General features: G+C 40.1%; 1 protein-coding gene across 2 annotated transcripts in view; it reads left to right on the top strand.

Moving 5' to 3' along the window:
- PKHD1 (PKHD1 ciliary IPT domain containing fibrocystin/polyductin) overlaps window positions 1-23,326 on the top strand; it is a 450,921-nt gene that overhangs the window by 40,548 nt on the left and 387,047 nt on the right. For both annotated transcript variants that reach the window (XM_036024228.1, XM_028510816.2), the window contains 9 exons: window positions 330-514; window positions 1,408-1,530; window positions 2,979-3,084; window positions 3,574-3,849; window positions 12,270-12,400; window positions 14,662-14,797; window positions 19,198-19,393; window positions 20,053-20,120; window positions 21,508-23,115. In XM_036024228.1, the coding sequence (XP_035880121.1) occupies window positions 330-514; window positions 1,408-1,530; window positions 2,979-3,084; window positions 3,574-3,849; window positions 12,270-12,400; window positions 14,662-14,797; window positions 19,198-19,393; window positions 20,053-20,120; window positions 21,508-23,115 (2,829 nt within the window). The remainder of the gene's footprint in view (window positions 1-329; window positions 515-1,407; window positions 1,531-2,978; window positions 3,085-3,573; window positions 3,850-12,269; window positions 12,401-14,661; window positions 14,798-19,197; window positions 19,394-20,052; window positions 20,121-21,507; window positions 23,116-23,326) is intronic.

Here is a 23,326-nt window from a genome sequence, read left to right as displayed (position 1 = left end):
TACCAGGGTGTCTGGAGTTTATATTTGAGTTGACAGTGAGATAGTTTTGTCTGACGTGCCTGTGCTCTCTGCTTGCTGTGAGATGTGATATTGACTAAGGGTATCACAATATGAACTGTGGGCATCTACTTGCATTTGCCTTAGGAAAAAAGTGGTTTCACTGGGCTGAGGGTTCTCTTGAAGCTGTATTTTGAACATGAGGGTCTCCCACATATTTAGTAGGTGTCTTAAGATTTACTCTGTTATCTTCTTGATGAGACCCTGTTATCTGCATGAGGAGGTAGAGTAATGAAGACCTTATGTTTTCTATATTAAAACCTTTCCCACAGATGTCCCTGTACATATTTCAGCTAGTCACCTTCACAAGCTCTTACAGGACAGTGCTGATGACTTCACCTCCAGGTACCTCAATGTCAGTGACTTCACTGTGATGGAGGATCTGAAGTCCTGCTATGAACATGTGTGGACTCTCTCCTGGTCCACCCAGGTTGGGGATTTGCCCAATTTTGTCAAGGTATGTACAGTATCCCTTTGGGCGGTATGGATTTTGTGTCCTGGGACAGAGTTGCAAAGAAAAATATCAGAATGAGATGAATGGAAACTGTCATGAATTATTGGTTTTGTTAGAATATTTAAGTAAAGAGGCCAGTGATCTTTCTTCCTGAAGTTTTCAAGACATAATTTGTATCTCATATCTCTGATAAAGCAATTTGAACCTAATCTTTCCTTCCCTAACTTAGTGTAGGTAGAGACCTTATTGGTCAGTGTCCACCATACAGTGCTCCTACATCCGTTATTGGATAATTTAAGCAGATGTGATTGACTTAGGTTGTCACGGAGGCAGATGGCATAGCAGAAGGAAGTTTAGAAAAGGATTTGCTGTCTTTGGGTAATGACAAAACCAGATGCGCTTGCATATTTAGGGTTTTAAAAAATAATCTAATGCTCATCTAGATTTGGTTATTATAAAATGAAACCTAAGATGGAATTTGATCCCAGTTATATGCTATTGTGAGTCATCTGGTTTTCAAATAAAATACTTCAGTGGAGATGAAGGACTGGAGTCATCTCATAGCACTTGTTTCCTTACATTTTATTGTAATGTTTTAGATTGCAAACATAAAATAGAAAAGCACATAGAAGCAAAAATATCTCAAGACTTAAAAGAAATGATTAATTTTTATGTCTTTTTACACAACCACTTGCAAATAACTATTGTTCTAATTTACTGGGGCTTTCATTAGCCATTACTTACATTAGGTTTCTAGTTTTCAGTCCCCTGCCGAAAGTTTTTACTTTCTAGCTATCTTATTATCTTTAAATGCAAAAAAACCCTTTTTTATTTGTTTTCATCAAGATTAGGCTGCTATTCCATGAGTGAATTGACCAGAAATGTGCTTGTCTCAGGTCTCTGATGCAAACCTAAGTGGAGTGAACCCCGCTGCAACCACCCGTGTAGTATACGATGGTGGAGTTTTTCTTGCACCCATATTTGGAGACATGTTGGTTACTGCCAACCAGCACACTCAGGTGAGAGTGGATGGGCCAGCTAAAGTGCTAGAACTAGCTTCAAGTCTGTCTCAGCCCCTCCCTGGTTTGTAATGTGGACCAATGCCAATGATCAGTTTTCTAGCACATAACACAGACAATTATGGCTTTCCTTTTTCTACTTCCACAGGATATGTAAAGTACTCTACAAACATTAAGTGCTTTGTAAATACAACATCCTGTTATTATAATTATTGATACTATTATTATGGTATAAAAATAGAGAACCTCTGTAACTACATATGATTTATACTTCTACACGGTGGCATTGAAAAGTAAATGAGCTAATTCAACTCCTTTTCTCTTTAAAATTTCTTTTTCTATTTTTCACCTGCTTATACTTCTAAGTCATCTGCTTTTAAGAAAAATACAAAATTATAAAGAATAATATACCAACACCAGAGTATGTAAACTGAGGATTAATCATCATCAACATGCTGACATATCTAATATCTTTTGTCTTTATGAATAAAATAAAACAATGTAGAAAAAAATCAGTGTTCTTTATTGATTATGCTTTCATGCTATCCCGATATCCATTTCCTCCATAAGCAAACACTGTTGTAAATATAGTGTGCACACTTTTAATCCATATTTCATATGTAGAGAGTCCAATGAACATATCTTTTTCACCTTCCTCATTTCCAAGTGTTATAGAGTTTGATTAGATTAACATTGGTTCCAGGAAGAAAGAAAGACCTATGAAAATGGACTCTTGAACAATGCAGAGGCTAGGGACACTGACCCTCCTCACAGCAAAAAATCTATGGATAAATTTTGACTGCCCATATTCTGTATATTATATGTACTATATACCATATATGATAGAGTAAGTTAGAGGAAAGAATATTATTAAGAAAATAATAAGGAAGGAAAAAAACTTACAGGGCTTGTAAAAAATTATCTGTGCATAACTGGACCCATGCAATTCAAACCATATTGTTCATGGGGCAACTATAGTCTCTTTTGGGGGCCTGACCATTCTAGGACAAAAAAAGACCCCAGAGAAAGGGTCTAAATACTCTAATCTTTACATACCCCCATAGGAATGCTGGGAGGAAGGTGCCTACTCCATTGGCATTTACCAGCAAGAAAGGGCTTTTCACAGGAAATAGCTACCTAGGTGAAAATACAGAGTGATAAAAATTCCTTGTGCAATTTGAATTTTATTAAATTTAGTTTTATATGACAGAGAGGAACATTTAATTGTAGAAATGTAAGGTTTTAGCATGCCCACAATCAGCCTATGAAAGTCTGATAAATTTTGAGCCATTCATTACAATTTAAGGGTTATTACTGGGAAGTAGAAGAAAGAAAATAAATGAATTACTAACACATTTTAATTTGGACAAATTTCACAAGTACCTTATGAATACTCTTGAGTACACGAAATGCATACATTTGGGTTTAATTCTTTTGCCTCTTTTCAGGTGGTTGTGCGAGTGAATGACATACCAGCTCATTGCTCAGGTTCCTGCTCTTTCCAGTACCTTGAAGGGTCAACTCCCTGGGTCCACTCTGTGTGGTATTCCCTTGGTATGATTTGTAGCTTGGAGTTGAGATTGTTGTGATCTTTAGACTAGAGTGATTTTTTAGAGGCCCCGTACATGGTGATGGGTGGGTAGAAGGTGCCTCATTTTAGAGAGTGGGTGTTTAGTGATGCAGCAGAAAGGGTATTTTTTGGCCAATGTAACTGATATGGTCACAGTTGGAAATGGAGACAAGCAGATTTTTGATGACTTAAAGTATTTTATTTTCTCTGTCCCTTGTTTCGAAATATTCTTTACTTTGATTCCCCAGTCCCCATTTTGCTTTATCTGTCATTACTAGTTTGAGACAATTGAGGAGGGGGGCTGTGTGCTACAATGATAAATGCCCATGTTTAATATTTGAGTCCATATTCAACTCCTTGATTTTGTGAGGGGAAGGTGAGAGGAAATGAACATCTGGTGTTAAAGAGAGTTCTCTGAAATGGAGTAACATCACTGAGAGATGATTTTGTTTTTATTTCTTTCCTCCTTTAAGACGGTGACACGGCCTTACTGGTTTATATTGCTGGAACTAGTTTCTCGGGTGACTCCCACGCCTTGCAGATTACAGTGAACAAAACGAGCTGCAAAGTTATTTTCTCAAACCAAACACATGTGGTCTGTCTGATAGACCTGCTGCCTGTTGGAGTGCATCTGATCTCAATGTTGGTGAGACCCTTTGGTCGTGCCATCAACGCCAGTGGGGAAGGCCTCTTCCTGAATGTGGAACCCAGACTGAATGCTGTGGAGCCTGCCATAGCTGCAGAGATTGGTAATACGGGGAGGACCCCACATTGCCTCTGAATTTCTGTAGGTAGCATTCTTGCTGACATGCAGGAATTTAGACTTGCCGTGTAATAAATTCTGTATCCACTGTGATTCACAGCTTTCTGTTTTCTGTCATCAGCATTTCTTCTAATGAGCAACAGACCTTTGAGCCCTTAGATGAACTCACTTGCTACATAGTTTGGCTGATGGTATTAGGCATAATTGGGTCAGTCACTGAGTCACAGGGACAATTTGGTTTAGTGGAAACAACACTAGATTGGGTGTCAGGACTTAATGTACCTGGGTTTTCGTGATGCTAAAGTCAGATGTGTGACCTTAGAAATGTTGGTTACTTTTCAGAGACTTTAGTTTCCTAATAATGATGACGGTAGGCATAATGTCACTTATGGAGTATCTCTTCTAGGTATTCTTACACTCTAAATGCTTACAGCTGCCTGGAAGATGGAGTTACTATCCACATTGTTCAGATGAGATAATGGTGTTCCTGAGAGAACAGTGACTTGCCCTAGGCTATCCAATGGAAAGAGGTGGACTTACAAACTGGAATTGTCAGATGCCAAGGATCCTGCTGCTTCTGCATGCCATGCTCTCCTAGTTATACTGTGGGCCTAACGATGCTTAACTTGTAGACCTTCTAGTTTTGTATGAGGTTAAAATGAATCAACAGTGGGAAAGTCCCTTGAAAAGTACATACATATGCACATGTGCTGTGAAGGTCTTGCCCACTAGAAGCCTTGCACACAGTGGGTGTTCACAGATGTTTGCAAACTGACACACACTTGGTTACTTGGCTGGCATGCAAAGCCAGCTACCATTTGAGTAGTGGGGCATAGAGAGAGGAGTGGGGTATAGGAAGGGTAGTGGATCTTGTTGGTGTCAGGGATGGACTGGATCTTGGTTCCATGAAAACCAAGAACCCCTTTGTGCTTTCTGAGGGACATGAACAATTGAAAACAATCCAGCCAGATTGCAAGAATCTGAGAAACAGAAAAATATATATTTGACACTATATGTAATTATACATATTTTTACACATATATGTTATATATGTATATGATTTTTGGAACCTTACACTCCTTCCTTATTGCTGTGGAGTTTAGTCTGTTGGACAAAGACCTGTGCCTGAAAATATTTTTGAAGTGGTGTTTCCTGGCCTTAAATGCATTGTTCAAAGGAATGGCTTGTTTCTGACTTGACTTTGCCTGGGAAAGTGAATTATGAGGCCAACGCTACCTCATCTCTGCACATAAAATAGAGTAAGCTTTCTCTTATTTCTCAGTGATTTAGGGGAAAAGCCAGATGGTATGTGGTGCTCACGGTAAAAGATCATATTCTACATTAACCCAATAATTATTAGTTTCAATTTAGGGCATATACTAGCCTTCCCAGTAGATTTATAAGGGGCTTGGGTCTTATAAAGTTACCTTTGAAGTTCAGGCCACACAAACCTTCTTTAGCTCCCCCTGCTCCACTAGATTGCAGACACCTCGATGGCAGACAGGTGACTCGGTCATCTTTGTTTTCTCTAGACAGAATGCCTTGCACAGGCAGGGTAGCCAACTGTCCTGATTTTCCTGGGACTGAGGGGTTTCCCAGGATGAAAGAATTCCAGTTTTAAAACTGAGTCATGGAACTCTTAATGCTAAAATTCAGAAAGTCCCAGGCAAACAAGTTGGTCCCTCATCCTGTCACCTAATCAAGGCATGCTGTAACAACACTATGGAGTGAAGTGATTTGTCTGGGAGGTGGTGCATCATCTCTCTATAAGAAGGAATAATGTTGAGTGGGCATAAATTAACTTTTAGTAAAGACTAGGAAAAGGGAAGGTTTCACTTGTTACTGTCCTTATGGCTGTATTTAAACTTTCCTTCCACTCTGCTACCTACCTTGTATCAACCAGACTCACTCACTCACTCAGTCAACACTAATGGAGCCACCCTGTGTCTGTGCCGGGTGCTAATGATCTTGCCACTCAAAGTGTGGTTCCGGACTAGCAGTATCCACATCATCTGGGAGTATGTTAGAAATGCAGTCTTGGACCCCATATCAAACGTTCTAATCAATCTGCATTTTAACATGAATCCTAAAGCAACTTCTGTGAATAGTGCAGTTTAAGCATCATTGCATTAGAGGATTTAAAGGGAACCAGGCTGAGTCCTACCAGAAAGGAATTTACAAATAATCTAGTGTGTAATGAATACATATAATAATGTGACAATATTCTAAATCACTTCTTTCACATATGCAGAAGCACCCTCAGAAGGGTTTTAAAGGAAAATCTTGGCTTTGGAGTACATACTTCCTTGGCCCATTTCTTGCTGAGATAGAGTTGCCTTGCCTTTAGTTATGGGAACTTGTGACACACCTGCACTTTCAAATGGGAATGGCAGTGTCACCCCCTCTGCAACTTTCAATTATTAACATCAACAGTAATAATAACAATGATTTATTTAGCCCTTATCGTGTACCAGAGACTATTAATGCTAGGCATACAGTAAATTAAAGTGAAGTTCCTGCTATCATGGAGGTGGTGGTTAGTTGTGTCAGAGAAAAATCAAGCAGGGGAAGAACCACTAACAGAGTGGTGGCTGTGATGGGAAGGCCATTGGCACTGGAGCATTGATGTGGATGGCTCTGAGGGATGGAGGAATGGATAGAGGGAAGGGGTAAGTCCTGGGGAGCTCTGGAGAAGAGAGCTGTAGGCAGAGGAATCACCAAATGGTAAAGTCTTCACCCAGAATGAGTTTGGCTTGTTCCAAGAATACCATGGAGGTCACAAATGGCCATTTGTATATCTTCTGTGGAGAAATGGCTATCCAAATCCTTTGCACATTTAAAAAATTGGGTTAGTTGTCCTTTTATTGTTAAATTGTAAGAGTTCTTTATATAGTCTTAACTGAGTCTCTTATTAGATACATGGTTTACAAATGTTTTCTCCCATTTGTGGGTTGTTATTTTATATTCTTGATAGCAGTCTTTGAAGCACAAAAGTTTTTTAAAAATTAATTTAAAATTTTTACTGTTGTTTGAGTACAGTTGTTTGCATTTCCCCTGCCCCCAACATCCTCCCATCTGAGCCATCCCCACCTCCCTCCCCTGATTCCACCTCACCATTGGTTTTGTCCACGTGTCCTTTACAGTAGTTCCTGAAAACCCTTCTCCCCTCTGTCCCCTCCCCACTCCCCTCTGGCTATTGTTAGATTGTTCTTATTTTCAATGACTCTGGTTATATTTTGTTTGCTTTTTTCTTTTGTTGATTATGTTCCAGTTAAAGGTGAGATCGTATGGTATTTGTCCCTCAACACCTGGCTTATTTCACTTATCATAATGCTCTCCAGTTCCGTCCATGCTGGTGTAAAGGGTATAAGCTTCTTGTTTCTCTCTGCTGTGTAGTATTTCATCATGTAAGTGTACCATAGTTTTGTGATCCATTCATTTGCTAATGGACACTCAGGTTGCTTTCAGCACTTGGCTATTGTAAATTGTGAAGCCCAAATTTTTTGAACAAGTCCAGTTTATAAGTTTTATTGCTGTTGTTGTTTATGCTTAGGTATCATATTTAAGAAACAATTGCCTAATCCAATGTCACTAAGACTTGTGCATATGATTTTTTCCCTAAGAGTTTTGCAGTTTTAGCTTTTGTTGAGGTATCTGATTCATTTTGAGTTAACTTTTGCATATGATGTGAGCTAGGGGTTTTACTAGTTTTCTGGGGCTGCTTAGCCATGCACCCCAAACTATATCATTTAAACAGCAGAAATTCATATCCTACAGATCTGGAGGCTAGAAGTTAAAAATCAAGATATTGGCAGAATTGACTGCTCATGAACCAAGCTCTGAGGAAGAATCTGTTTCATGCTTCTGGTGATTCACTGCCACTCTTTGTCATTCCTTGGCTATAAAAGCATCACCTGATCTCTGCCTTGTCTCTTGTTATGGACTTTGTTTTGAGGTCTACTTTGTCTGCTAAAAGTATGGCTACCTCAACTTTTTTCATGCCCATTTTCTTGGAATATTTTCCCCATCCCTTTACTTTTAGCCTGTGTACCTCTTTTGTTCTGAGGTGTGTCTCTTGTAGACAGTATATACGTGGGTCATGTTTTCTTACCCACTTAACTACCCTATGCCATTTGATTGGAGCATTTAAGCCATTTGCATTTAAAGTTATTATTGATAGGTATTTATTCTTTGGCATTTTTTCCCTTTGTGTCTGTGTTCCTCTTGCTCTTTTTTTCTTTATCTTCTTAAAGCAATCCCTTTAGCATCTCTCACAATGCTGGTTTGGTGGAGATATACTCTTTTAGCTATTTTTTTTTGTCTGGGATGCCCCTTATTTTGCCTTCCATTTTAAATGAGAACCTTGATGGATAGAGTAGTGTGGATTGCAGTTCTTTGTTTTTCATTACTTGGAATATTTCATGCCATTCCCTTTTGGCTTGTAGTGTTCCTGTTGAGAAATCAGCTGATAGCCTTATCAGAGCTCCCTTGTATGTTACTAGTTGTTTCTCCCTTGTTGCCTTTAAGATTCTCTCTTTGTCTTTAGATTTTGCCATTTTAATTATGATGTGTCTTGGAGTGGGCCTCTTTGGGTTCATCTTGATTGGGACCATCTGTGCTTCCTGAACTTGTGTGACTTTTTCCTCCTCAAGTTAGGGAAGTTTCCTGTCATTATTTTTTCAAACAGGTTTTCTCTCCCTTTCTCCTTTTCTTCTCCTTCTGTAATCTCTATGATGCAAATACTGTTATGGTTCATGTTGCCTTGCAGTTCCCTCAAACTATCTTCTTTCTTTTTGGGTCTTTTTGTTTTGTTTTGTTGCTCTGACTGGGTGTTTTTTTCTACTTTTCCTTCCAACTCACTAATTTGATCCTATGCTTCATCTAGCCTCCTTTTAATTTCTTCTAGTGTATTCATCATTTCAGATATTTTATTCTTCATTTCATCCTGGCTCTTATTCATAGTTTCTATGTCCTTTTTCATGCTGATGTAGTTCCTACTAGGTTCCTTGTAGTTCTCACTAAATTCATTTAGCATCCTTATAACCATCACTTTGTACTCTATTTCTGATAAATTGCTTGCTTCAACTTTAATTAGTGCTCTTTCTGGGGATTCCTCCTTTTTTTTTCAGTTTGGGGTTGTTTCTTTGTCTCCTCATGTTAGGTGGCTCTTTTTGTTTGTTTCTGTTTATTAGATCGATCTACTTTGACTCCCTCTCTTTGTGGAGGGGCCTTCTATCGTAGGAGCCCCATGGGGCTCAGTGGTGCAGTCTCCTTGATCTCCTGAGCTAGATACTCTAGGGTTGCTCTTTATGCATTTTATATGGGCTCTCTGTTGTATTTGGATTTTGGTTGTTGTTGACATATTCATTGATGGCTTCTCCCCTCTGGCTGGCTAACTGAGAGTTACAACCCTCGCCACATCTTGTATACTGTTGTATAGGAGTTGTCTGAAGAAAATAAAACAACCCAGCAAACAACACTCAAACCAGCAAAAATACCCCCAACCACTATCACAATATCAACAACAAATGCACTAAGATTAATAAAGGTGGAATGTGAAGAAGAATAATATACAAAAAGAAAAAAATGAATATGAACTAACAGAAAGAAAAATAATTTTGAGAGGGTAAGGTAGGAGAAATAATAATTGTATGGATTAGAAACAAGGTGAAAAAAGGAGAAAATAAAATTTACAGCATAAATAAAATAGGGAAGGAATAGGGCAAACTGGAGTAAGAGAAAGGAAGAGTACAGTATAAGGTTTGGAGAAAAAAAAGGAACCAAATTAAAGAAAAACAATCACTGCTGCAACATCCATGACAAAGGAGCAAAGAACAATAAAGGCAGAAAGAAAATAATATTATAAGAAAGAAAAAAGAGAAAAGAAAAAAAGATTGTGAGATAGCTAAGGGATAGCTAAGAGGATGGAGGGAAGAGAAATAGTAAGTGTAAGGGTTAGATACCTGGCTGAGAAAGGGAGAAAATAAAATTTAAAACAAAAATAAGACAGGGCAGGAGGAAGGTGAAATGGAATAGGACAGGGTAACAGTAAAATATGAGATTGGAATTAAAACTAAAATAAAACTAAAATAAAAAGTAATAAAAATAATATATAAATAAAATAAAAATAAAAATAGTGAAAAAATAGGAACAAAATTAAAATAAACAATGTTTAAAAGCTACGCAGGAGAAAAATAGCACAAATAATAAAAAAGACCAAGGTGGAATTCACCTCAGCAGGGTCTAATGTTTGTTGGCCCACTGCCTTCTCCTTCAGGGTCCATCCCTGATGGCAGCTGGTGTCCCAGTATAGCTTTAGGGCAGCCTGTTTGAGGTTACAAGTGGTCCACCATCTGTGGCTATGTCCTTCAGGCTTGGCTGGCCCTCACTCCTCTGCCCTGCTGGCTTTTTATTAGCATAGGGTCCACAGGTGGTTCATCTAACACCCAACAAGCACTACATTTACCACCTCCACTTACCTCCAGAGGGGGCCCCTGGTGTGATCAGAGAGTGCGATCCCCAGATCACCCTCCAGGAGGTGCTGCTCAGCCTTCAAGGAAGATGGTGGGTGTGTTCCCCTGCCCCTGCACCACACATTTTGGTCTGTCCCAGATTATTTCTGATGATCTAGCTGTTTCATGTGAGGGGCCAATCTGTGTAAAAAGCTCAGTTCTTTCCTGCTTGATACTGATGGCAGCTCTGTGTGAGAGCTGAGGCTGGGCGGGTCCCTGAATACCTCTCACTGCGCTGGTTTCTATTTGCTCTGCTCTGCTGTTTTCAGTGGAATAGGACCCAAGGAGGAGCCAGCACAGCATCTGATAAAAGTTCATGAGGGCTCCTTTGGAGATTCTCTCTCTTTCCCCTGAATATATGTGCCTGGCAGGTGGTCCTGGAACCTGGCTTTACTAGTCTGAGGAGTTTGCAGTCCTACAGGTAGAGAATGGGCATGCCTTCCCCTTCCCAGAGGTTTGTACTCCATGGTTGGAGTAGCCTTGTCTGGCTGCAAAGAATCTCAGGCTCTCTGCTCTGGCCCTTCAAGTTCCTAGATCACTGCTCTTGCAGGAGACTCAAACCCAAATCCTCCATTCTGCGTGCAGTGCACCCCCCAACTCCCGCACCCCCTACTCACCAGCCATGCTGGGTGTGGCCCTGCAATCCCTTCCCTGCAATCCCTTCGCTGTGCAGCCTTCTACTCTTCCTAGCCAGCTGGCTTCAGTGGGTACAAACTGCGTTTTGAATCTGGCCTCTGTTGGCAGGGCAACTGTGTGCAGGCGGGTTCCCTGCTCAGCTACATCTCTGTTCCCATCTTTAAAAAAGTGTCTATGTGGCACCCGCACTGCAGCTGTGAGCCACTGTCCAGTTCCTAGTGCACTCCACTTCCCCAAAAGGCAAAATGCCTTTCTTGGTCAGGGCTGGCCACAGCCTGCCTGGTGCTTCTGACCGTTTTAGGAGATAGAGTTTTGCTCTTGAGCTCTCCCCATTGGCACTGCAGCTTTGGACATGCTGCTCACTGTGTGTGTGCAGCCTGAGTCTCCCAGACTCCATATATCCTCCCAAATTCTCTTAGGATTAGCGTGGGGAGTTCCCTGTGCAGGGACTGGGCTCCCCACTCTGGGAGGGGCAGGAGCTGCTAAGCTGCGTTTTTCTTTCCTCTGTTCTCTCCTTTGCTCCTGGTACCTCATGCAGGTATTTACACTTCAATTTATAAATCACTTACTGGACAGTGCAAAGCTTCCTCTGTACTCCTTAGTTTCAACAATTCCTATCAGCTAAGATTCCATTGATTGTTCAGGTCACTTGTTGGGAGATCAGCTGAAAATCTGTGTTGGGGGCACAAGCAAGTGGGCTCAGCTTCCACCTGCTCAGCTGCCATCTTCACCCCACAACTCAGTACAGGAGGCTGTTTTTTAAAGATGAGGAAAGTCAGAAGCAGTGAACTCAGGGACAATACCACAAAGGATCTGCTTTAATTGACAGAGCAATCTGTGTCCCTGACTCTGGGCCCACTGCTCTTTCTATTTTGATTCTCCCTTATACAATACTTCATATTTCTGGAAAAAATAAGTTTTACAGGTTTGTCAGGGATGACATTTAAAACTCTCAGGCAGGAAGGGTTTTTCAGAGATCTCTGACTTGTGGTAGTATTGTATCTCTATGTTTTATTTGTAAATAACTCCAAGGTATACTACTACTTCTCTCTGCCCTCCAGTCACCATTTCTACTTCTCTATACAGCAGTTTATATATTTAGCTTCACTCTTTCTCTGTAGTTTGAGCATGCCTTGTATTTTGATTAAGGAACTTCAAATTTTAGTTGCATTTTATCTCTCTCATGGATAATTAATTTTTGTCTGCCTGCATGGCTGTATAGCCCATATGAAAATGCTGTTTTTTGTTTTTGTTAAAGGAGGGCTCTGGGCCACCATCCGAGGTTCTGGTTTGGAAGACGTTAGCCTGGTGTTATTTGGATCTCAGTCTTGTGCCATCAATGTCACCACAAGCAACTCACGAAGAATTCAATGCCAAGTTCCACCCAGAGTGAGTGGAATCCTTTGGCATCCCTTCTCTCTGTGTGGGTGACTATTACCATGTAGTGTAAGGTTGTCAGTGAATCATTTCTGAGAATTAAATTAATTGACGTGACCTTTTCTTCATGAGAGAATGCTTATATTGTTTATATTGCCAGTTCTGCTATGAAGTGGGAAGCTGACTCCTACCCATGGGGCTTGTAATTAACATCCCATAATTTTCTTTAAAAGAAGACAAAGAAGGAAGTCCCAGGCCATATGCTCAATGAATATTAGTGCCACATAATAAATAAGTTTATCTAGTGACCATTCTGAGTGTTGGTGTGTAACTTACATATCTTTCAATCTCACTTCTATCTTAAGCAAACAAGTAATCTAGTTTTTACCAGCAATTTTGTTTTCTGGAATGGATGTGAATGGTGGAACCTAGACACTAACTTAGACACTTCTGGAATATTTTGTTCCTGTAAAATAGTTTCTTGGTTATTTCCTACTGTTTCCTTTCTCCCTTAAAAGCAAGTCCCTCCCTTCACTGTCTACTTTTTTTTTCTTCTTTAGTTAGTACTCTCTCATAGCCTGTTAAGAGATTTGGGCCCAGGACCCTCCCTGGCACTGTTAGTGAGTGAGAGCCATGTTCCTAGCTGAGCCTGAGCTTTGTGGTCACAGCTGACGTCAGTGTCATCAACATTCCTAGTATGTCCGTGACCCCCACAGATGGTTGTTTACTGAACAAATAAAGTTCTCTGGAGGAGAGGATCCAGAATAATCTTTGATCACTGGTGCCACATTTTTATCTTATCCAGTTACTCAAATATTATGAAATGTTAGCTTTTGCATATAAACTGCATGGGATTTCAATATATGGTTATATTGTAATTTGTTTAACTATTTGCTATTAGTGGACATTAAGATAATATCAAAAATTTCCTATTTTAAACAACAGAGCTTTCATCATCCCAATCACTATAATTTTGGTCATATTTACTTTTCTCAGGATATGTAGTATTCAGTTGTCTGAAATTCCTTTTAAATTTATACTCTTACTATCACTGTATAAGTGTCTGATTTCTGGTGCTTTGGCCAACACTGGATATCATCACTTTAATAGATATTTACATTTTAATGAAAAAATTTTGTATTGTTTGAATTTCTTTTACTCAAGAGAATAAACACTAAAAACCAAACTTTTAATTTTGATTAAAGCAATCTTTGCAAAGTTTAAAAGGAAAATAGTAAAATAATCATACTCTCCTCCCTCTCTCTCCTTCTTCAAGTCCCCTTTTCTGAAACAACCACTTTTAATTCTTTTTTTTAAAGATTTTATTTATTTATTTTTAGAGAAGGAAGGGAGGGAGATAGATAGATAGAGAGAGAGAGAAATATCAATGTGCAGTTGCTGGGGGTCATGGCCTGCAACCCAGGCATGTACCCTGGCTGGGAACTGAACCTGTGACACTGGTTTGCAGCCCCTGCTCAATCCACTGAGCTACGCCAGTCAGGGCTTAATTCTTTTGAATATAGTTATAAAACCATTATTTCTTGAATCAATAAACTATGCTTACATTATTGTAACTATTTAAACAATGCTGGCAGAATTGGTGAAAAAAATATACATGTATATATGTATTTGCAGTTTTTTTCTTAGAGCTTTTTAAAACATGTCTTCCTCATAATTAAAATCTTCTATCTTAAGGAAAAAATGCATCTTATTAGCTACTTTTTCTTTAAGCTCTCTCACTTGATTAAATCAAACTTGATATTGTTTAGATTTATTCTATAGATTTTATCCTAGCACTTTCCTTGATTGAACTCCTGAGTAGAGTCATTTCTTAGAGTACATGTTAGAATATCTTTCTTTTTTGGATGTTGTTTACTCTATGAGATCATAGCCTTAAGAAACATCCTAAAAACGAATGTGTCAGATGGAGGTTTCCCAAGTGCTTACATGTCTGAAAATGTTCTTATACTTGATTGATAGTTTAGCTAGATATGGATATTTATTTGAAATTGCATTTTCTTGCAGAATTAACTAGTGTGTTCATTGAAAATAATTCTTGTTTACTCTTTAATCAGTTTGATGCTGTACTTGCCTATTATAAGCATTTGTCACAGTGTGTGTTTGTGTGAGAGAGAATTTATATTTGAAAGTAGCAAATATACTTTCTAAAAACAATTTTCATGAAATTAAAATTAACCTTTTAAACTAATTGTATATGAAGTTCTTTCAGGCCATTATTTACAAAGGTTTGACTTAAAATATTGATTTTCCAGGGAAAAGGTGGACCCGTTGTGAATGTGACTGTGATCAGTGGGGACCGCTCTGCAGCTCTCTCTGTGGCATTTACGTACATCTCCTCTTTAAACCCAGTGATCACGTCTCTGAGCAGAAACAGGAGCAGCATAGCAGGTAAAATACATGATATAAAAGAATCACTTTATTTTTAGATCATCGATTCCATAAAAAGAGCTTATACATTTTGTTGAACTCTATTTAGTGTTATATTTTGGATGAAAGTTATTTTTCTGAAAACTGGGAGATTGGTATTCTCATTTTTGCCATCACTGAATAAATCTTCTTATGTTTATTTTCACTCTGTAAAATGGGGGCTATTTCCACCATGAAAATGACATGGGAGGTTAAAGGTAACAATTCAATAAACATTTATTAAGCACCTAGTAGATGTTAATAGCACGAGCATATAATAGACTTGAATTCCTGTCCCTAATTTACATAATTATTAGCTTAGTTGACAGGTAGGTAAGGAATAGAAAGAATAAATAACTTGTCTAAGATATTACCTGAAGTAGCAAAGCTGGAATTTGAACCAAGCTGCCTGGTTGCAGATTCCAAGTAGTTAGGCACTCATAGTTTACTATAAAATACTATTTTTATAAAATAGAATCATATTCTATTATAGCAGTTTTTTAATATGATTAGAGAAGAGGGTGCTCTGATTAACCAAGAATTCTTGTTCCTTGAGACATACCATATATAAAAAGAATGAATTCTTTAGCATACCACTGCATGAAACAATTTAATGTTTCTTTGATAATTCAGATGATATGACAGGATAAAAATATAACAATTTGTTATCATGTCAGACTGTATAGATTTGGAAACCCGCCTTTCTGATTAATTGAATGCCAGATAACAGAGGGTTATGGCAGCCATATGTGTTTATTGTAAAAGACCATCAAATCCCCCTCCCTCCAAAAAACACTGGGAATCAGTTTTTCTGGTACCATTTTCATTTTCCATTGCTCTGGAGTACATAAATAAAGGGAAGTGTCCTTTAGCTTCTCAATATTATTCATCTCGGATACTGCAGAAGAAGAATTTGCTGCCTCAGGCAACCGAAGTGTGTAAAATTCCTTAGTGGTATAGATTCTTCCCAATGAAGTAGAAAAGGGAGAGGGAGCTTTGTGTTCTATTCAGATTTCAGTGATTTTGGCTTTTAATAAAATTTCTTACCTATAATGAAAAGAATAAATATATTGTATCAGTGCCTCAAAGGCATCTAGGATTAGCTTGACAATTGACCAAGAGTCCAAGGAGTTCATGGTATTGATATATACAACACGGTGCATTATGTGCAGAGTTTACACTTGCATTTAAATCTTTCCACAGACAGAATAAAGAATATGTTATGAAATCCACAGAGTGGTAGTCTATTGGGAAAGTCTCTTTGAAACCTGGGGTATGATACATCTCCATCCAGGAGATGATTATGTCGAATGTGACAATAACGCCAACATGAATCAAACAAAGAGGAGGGGTGGGGAGGGCAGGGAATTTGATGTGCAGAATCATTACAGTGTTTTTTGTCCCAGTCATTTAGCACTAGATATTAATGAATCCCCACTCAGCCATTGCTTGGGCAAGATAGTTACCTTCCTTTATCTTTAGTTCCTTTGATTGTTAGGTGGGAATAATTCTTTTGAGGTTATTGTGAGAGTTGGAGATAAAGTAGCTAAAGGTACCTAGTCCAGGAGCTAACAGAGAGTAAGCACTCAATAAACGCTTTGCGGAGGCAACTGCCATCATTCTCCAGGTGCTGTGTTATAGTCAGGAGCCAAACAGGGCCTCCGTGCAGTGGCCCAGTGCTGTTGACTTTTCCAAGGCAGGCTGGGAGTCTGCTGTGAAAATTCAAATGTCGGTGTGAAACTCAAATTTTCATACTTAATTATTTTAAATATAGCCCCCCAAAGTAACTTTTTTTGGCATTTTAGTGACTGCCTGCTTTACATTCCCTGTAAAACTGCACCCACTATATGCCAGACATAGATAACATAAACCTGGGGCTCTGAAGAACTCTAAACCCTTGATGCCCTTAGGAGTTCTCAAACCCAAAGACTATCCACCCTACCCATCGCACTGCTAAGTAACATCATCTAGACACATACATCCCTCTCTGACTGTGCTCCCCCCAGGAGTTTCCTTGCCTTCCTTGCCTTCTGGGTGGTGGTCCCTTACTGTTGCCGCTATGAGATTCTGCATCCGTGTGAACCTGTGAAAGCATCACCCATACACAGCTCAGTTTTTTTGTACTGTGTTATCTTGAGGTCATATCTTTTTTCTTTCTCAACCCTGAAATTCCTTGAACTCACCATTCTGGGGCTTCAGACTTCACAGGAGAAACAACGTTGGGAAGACACGAAGAAAGAAAGAGGATGTGGATGAAGTTAATTGAGGGCTTTTCAATACTGTGCTACACCAGAGGCTGTCCTAGGCTATCTACTATATTTTTCAGAACATAAGACTCACACAGGTTTTAGAGGAGGAAAATAGGAAAAAAATTTTGAAGCAAAAAATGTGGTAAAATATTTAATAACATAAATAACATAATTTTCACCAATGCAAATGTAAACAACTCAACAGCAGCATTAACAACCATTATTCCTCCCAAATTTACGGGGCGGGGGGAGTGTGTTTTATACTCTGAAAAATACGATAACTTAATCCCTACAACAGACCACACAGTGTGCATTGTTACTGATCAAACATCCAAGGTTTTGAGAACCCAAAGTGAGTCTCACAGGTAATTAAATGGGAGAGCAAGGCTTTAATTACATTCAATTTTTAGATTCAATTTTTTCACCATGCCACAAACCCTCCTCTTTGATGTTTATCTCAAGTAGCCTCTTCTCTTCCTCATCTAATTGGGTATGGTGTTTTACAGATGCCAGCTCTGTAGCAGTTCTCGAACATTAGCAGCTAAAGGGGTTTTAGATGCCTATGTCTTCATGTTCACTCCTGCCACTGCACACTTGATTTCTAGCCCTTTAAAGATGCCAGTTGTCTACAGAATGGATTTCCTCTCCCTATCTCTTCAACTGACCTTATAAATTGGAATAGTAGCTTTAATTATATTTCTTTGTGTAGAAAACTTTGGAGGCCGGTACTGTCCACTGACTTAAGTAGAGACCCCACAGAATTGGCTTTCTTGGTCTTCAGCCACAGAATCACCATCAACTTGACCTAGTCTACGAGTGTCCTTAACTGTATGTCCATGCATCTGGTCCTCCAGAAAGTCACCCAATTCCCTTTCCTTCCCCAAAGCCACTGGATGATGAAATGAGAAAGTGCTACAAAAGACTTTGGGTAAAACTGTGAAGATTTTAGAACTGAATTCAAAATCCCCTCTTGTCTATCATGGCTGCTTGGGATTTAGCTTTCAAACTGAATTTCAAGCACCATCTTCCCCATAAGGCCTTTCTTGATATTTCAAACATTGCTCTGACTTGAACAGCCGACTATTTAGTTTTCACCTCTCTTATGGTAGGTTTTATAACTGAAGCTACTTTGGCACCTGTTACAGCACCTTTGAGGTCTCTTTGAGGGCAGGGTCTATGTGAAACTTATTTTTGAACTCCTTATAACACATTACTCTTGGTGCTGAATAATATTTGGTGTAAAAAGGATCAAGTTAGAGTGTCCATAATATAACAGAACATTTTAGTAGAGTTGCTAATTAAACTAAAAGGATATTTAATTGTAAGTGTAATGTTCAGGCCTTGACAATCCCATTAATTAGCTATGTAACCTTGGCTGCTGAACCTAGTTTTCTCAAACGCTGAATGCCAGTCCCACTGACTGCTGCATGTATCTTGTCAGGACAGTGTGAAGGTCAAGTGGGATAACACATGTGAAAGCATTCTGTAAACTGTAAATATGTTCTCATATACATCATTGTTATGGGGTTCGGTGCAAACTGAAGATACAGCTTTAGACTTCTATCCTAGAAAAGTGGAAGTTAAAAAACAGGATGTGGGGTTCTATTTGCTGCTTGTGAAGGCTGACAGCCATCCAAACTATTTTTGGTTTGCCTCTACACCAAGATAAATTAGTTTGCCTTTTGAATATAATTGTCCTGACAAATTTGCTTTTTATGCTCTTGAGGTCATAGGCTATAGCTCTATTAAAGGCATGGTTAGCCTCAGAGGGTGTGGCTCAGTTGGTTGGATATTGTCCCACGAACCAAAAAGTTGCCAGTTCGATTCCCAGTCAGAGCGCGCCTGGGTTGCAGGCTCAATCCCTGCTTGGGGGCACATACAGAAGGCAGCCAATTGATGTTTCTCCCTCACATCAATATTTCTCTCCCTCTTCTTCTCCTTCCTTTCCCCTCTCTCTTTAAAAAATTTCTAGAAGTTTCATGAAAAATATTAGTTTGGCAGTAAAACTCTTGATTGTGGCATTATGCACAGGGCTAACCATGTATTTAACAATAAAAGACAGTTTTAGAATTGAATAGGTGGTTGAAGCCTCACACTCATATCACAGAGGCTAAGAAATGCTTCTCAACACAGGAGGTGAGACCCTTTTCATCGGGATGGCGCGACTGGTGGACTACCCAGACACGGATGTGGACGTCCTTGTCCAGGACTCCTTGGCTCCAGTTCACGCAAAGACTGCTCAGGGCCTGGAGGTGGTGCTGCCCCCGCTGCCAGCCGGCCTCCGCAAAGTCTCCGTCTCCATCAATGGGATCAGCATTCACTCAGAAGGGTGAGGTAGACACTTGCCATTAATATGAAGCCTCTCTGGTTGTCTAGTGATTCAGTTGAGGAATTCTAGTTTTGAGTTAGGTCTTTTTCTTTTGAAGTTAGGGGACAAATACATAAGAATGGTAACATTTGAACACATCCCAGAAACCCTACAGGACAGTTCACTTTCAAGCCCATTTTAGGGAAAATTTTGACTTACTTGTCCGGGAACAGAACTTTCTGGCTCTAGGACATCATGGCTCTTGAGTGTGGGGTGGGCATCTATATGCAAAGGTAGAAGAGTTTATGCTTTAATAAGAATTTATATTTAAATAAGAGTGTATCTTGGGTCTTGAATAAATGGCTTATAATTATTGCACAAGCCGTGTTCATTTCCTCTTTGCCCTGAAGTCCCTCTGCCCAGTGTTTCTCCGGAAAGTTAGCTAAAGGACATGGGACTGGTGCCACCACATGATACTGGCCCAGGAAAATGTCCCACCCAACATCATCTCCTCACCATTTCTTTTCTTCGCTGTTAGGCGATGTATTCACACTTGCCCTCCATCATTCCTCTTTTCTTCTCTCCTAAGTACATACATCTCTTTGTCCTATGCTTCCTTTCTGAGTCCTTCCCTAAGTCTCTCCGATGCACCATAGCAACTTCCCCATTTTCTTCTGTAGGGTCGATCTTCACATCCAGTACATCACAGAAGTTTTCAGCATCGAGCCTTGCTGTGGGTCCCTTCTAGGTGAGTGGCTCTGACCTGACTGGTGTGGTGTACCCAGCACTGGGTATTCAGATTGTGTTTCTGGATTGATTAACCAGTGAGATCGGACGTGGGCAACAGGGAGAGGAGTTTTCCTTGTGCACCAGGAACTGGGTGGTACACTTTGGGGGCTGTGAAAACTTGGGGATTCCTTTCCTCAATACGCTCAGACAAACATTTTTTATGAAAAGAAGTGCCTCATTTTTTCTTTTTACTCATAGAAAGATACCGAAACATTTAATGGGTAGCATATCTTGAATGCATATTAGGGAAGTAAGGGAAGATCTTCTGTGTTAGCCTTTTAGATTCTGCACATGTCAGGAGAGGGGAAATGAGGTTTGCTGTCTTCAGTTTCCTCTAGGGATGCAGGTGAAGGACCCACAGGCAGTCAGAAACAAATGTCAGTATGGGAGACATGAGAACAAGGCAAATAGAGGAATTTAGAAAACTATTTTCAGAAAAAAAGTTGAAAGCTATATATTTGCACATGAATAATCATTGCGATAGTGTATGAAATAGCACTTTATTCTTTATGAGGATAGTAAAATCCTTTTTAAGCTTCTTGGCTATACCACTGATTTAGTAATGATACGGGGTATGTTGCTCCAACCCCTGTCCTGAAGATGGGTTGATTGTCCCTCAGCTAGAGTGCAAGACAAGGTGTGAATATAGCAGTAAATTCACAAGCATGTTTCAGTGGCTCTTGACAAGTCATATATATATATAATCATATATATGACTACATAATATATGGGTATTGAAATAGTAATAGAATAATATAGAGGATAAGTAGAAGATGTCAACAGATTTGATTTTTCATTAGTGTATAAGTTGAATATATAAAACAATATACATATACTTCACATAACATAGTATAATATGAAATAATATGTGAGATAATATGGGAAATGATAAGACTAAGGAATTTGGCTTTTCATTAATATATAAATTGTATATATGTTTGTGTAAAATACACATATACTCTTTCTACATAATAATATATATAATAATATTGACTAACATGTCAGATAATATAGCAGATGACAAGAACACTTCAAGAAATTTAATTTTTTATTGGTGAATTATAGAAGTTGTGGCTTCTAGGATTTATCAACTTGAAAATTTTGTCTTAAATATTATAAACATACTTCCTATATAATAATTTATACTGTTTTACGGTGTGTGAATTTCAGCCTATCTGACTCCTGCGAAAATGATCACAAATTTAACATTGAGGTGAGGCAATATAGTTGAGGTTTCACCTGCACAATCCACCTCCATTTAGTTGTTCTGGGGCTTACACGGGTGTGGTGAGTTCTTAGTTTTGAATGTCAGTTTTAATATTTTGGTTTTGGTGTTCCTGCTTTAGGTGGAACCATCCTCAGCATCTCAGGAACAGGGTTCAGCAGGGACCCAGCTTTAACTTGGGTGCTTGTGGGCAATCGGTCCTGTGACATTGTGAACTTAACAGAGACAGACATCTGGTGTGAGACTTCACCCACCCTCCTGTTGCCTGCGGCCGACGTTCTCACTGTCCCAGCCCCCGTGGAGGTCTGGGCTGGCAGCATGCCCTTCACCCAGGGATCTGCACCAAGTCTGGTGGGAAAGGGCTTTACCTTCACATATGAGGTGGCAACAACACCAGTGGTCACTGCCATTCGAGGAGAATTCACGAACAGCAGCCTGAGCCTCTATGTGGAAGGATATAACCTCTCCCACTCGGTGATTCTTCTGGGGAGCTTGAACTGCAGTCTTGACACCCAGTCCTTCTGGAGCAACAGGAGCCTGTCTGGCTGCTCCTTTCCTCTGCACAGTGTGGAGGCAGGTGTCTATCCTCTTCAAGTACGTCAGCAGCAGATGGGCTTTGCTAACATGTCTGCAGTGCCCCAGCAATTTGTGGTCACACCTCAGATACTGGCCATCTTCCCAGCCAACGGGTCAGCTTGTGGTGGAACAGTCCTCACAGTGCGGGGGTTGGCCCTTACCTCCAGGAGGAAGTCAGTTCACGTTGATCTTTCAGGTCCTTTTACTTGTGTGATTTTGAGCTTGGGGGACCAGGCAATCCTCTGCCAGATTAACCCACTGGGTAACTCCCTGCCTGGTGCTTCCTTCACCCTGAACGTCACAGTCCTGGTCAATGGGCTACCCAGCGAGTGTCAGGGTAACTGCACCCTTTTCCTGATGGAGGAGACAACTCCTGTAGTGGACGCCTTGACTGTTAACACCAGTGGATCTCTGACTTCAGTGTTGATTAGAGGTCAGAGGTTAGGCACCACAGCCGATGAGCCCATGGTGTATTTGGACAATCATCTCCCTTGCGTTGTAACTTTCTTTAATGCAAGCCACGTGGCATGTTGGATGAGTGACTTGACCCCAGGGCTCCACTACCTATCAGTTTTTTATTCAAGGAGTGGGTATGCTTGTTCTGGTAATGTTTCCAGACACTTCTCCGTTTTGCCTCAGGTGTTTCATTATTTCCCCAAGAACTTCAGCATACACGGTGGAAGCCTCTTGACCATAGAGGGCACAGCCCTGGGAGGGCAGAGCCACTCGTGTGTCTACATTGGCCAGCAGGCCTGCCTGACGGTGAACATCAGCACTGAACTCATCCAGTGCGTTGTTCCTGCAGGGAACGGCTCCGCTGTCCTGGACATAGAGGTAGACGGGCGTTCCTACCAGATGGGAGTCATTGGTTACAGCAACACCTTCACCCCAGAATTGTTCTCTGTTTCTCACGCTGGTGATGTCTTGACCTTTGTGGTGGCCCAGATCTCAGGAGTTGAGAACATTGACATTTTAATCGGGATGTCACCCTGTGCGGGTGTCTCTGGCAACAGCACGGTTCTCCAGTGCGTGGTCCCACCCCTTCCTGCCGGGAAGTACCAAGTCAGAGGTTATGACCACGCAAGAGGGTGGGCCTCTTCTGTCCTGGTGTTCACATCGAGAGTTACTGTTACGGCAGTGACTGAGAACTTTGGTAAGCCAAGCAAATAAAACGGAGCACTTCCTCTATGTAAGTGGATTAGCAGCTTCTCTCACTACTCTAAGGGGAAGGAAATCAACATCGATCTGAACAACAGAAGGAGGGAGAAGCCTGAATGGCCTCTCACAGCCCTAAAGCTGTCTCTGTCATGCTCCATGTGTGAGGCTTTATTTTTCATCAAAGAAAGTGTGTGTATTCTCCAAGA

Source organism: Phyllostomus discolor, chromosome 4, assembly GCF_004126475.2.
Source record: "Phyllostomus discolor isolate MPI-MPIP mPhyDis1 chromosome 4, mPhyDis1.pri.v3, whole genome shotgun sequence".
In the NCBI taxonomy this organism is placed as follows: Eukaryota; Metazoa; Chordata; class Mammalia; order Chiroptera; family Phyllostomidae; genus Phyllostomus; species Phyllostomus discolor.
Note: the sequence above shows the minus strand (reverse complement) of the source record. Positions and strands in the feature narration are given on the sequence as shown.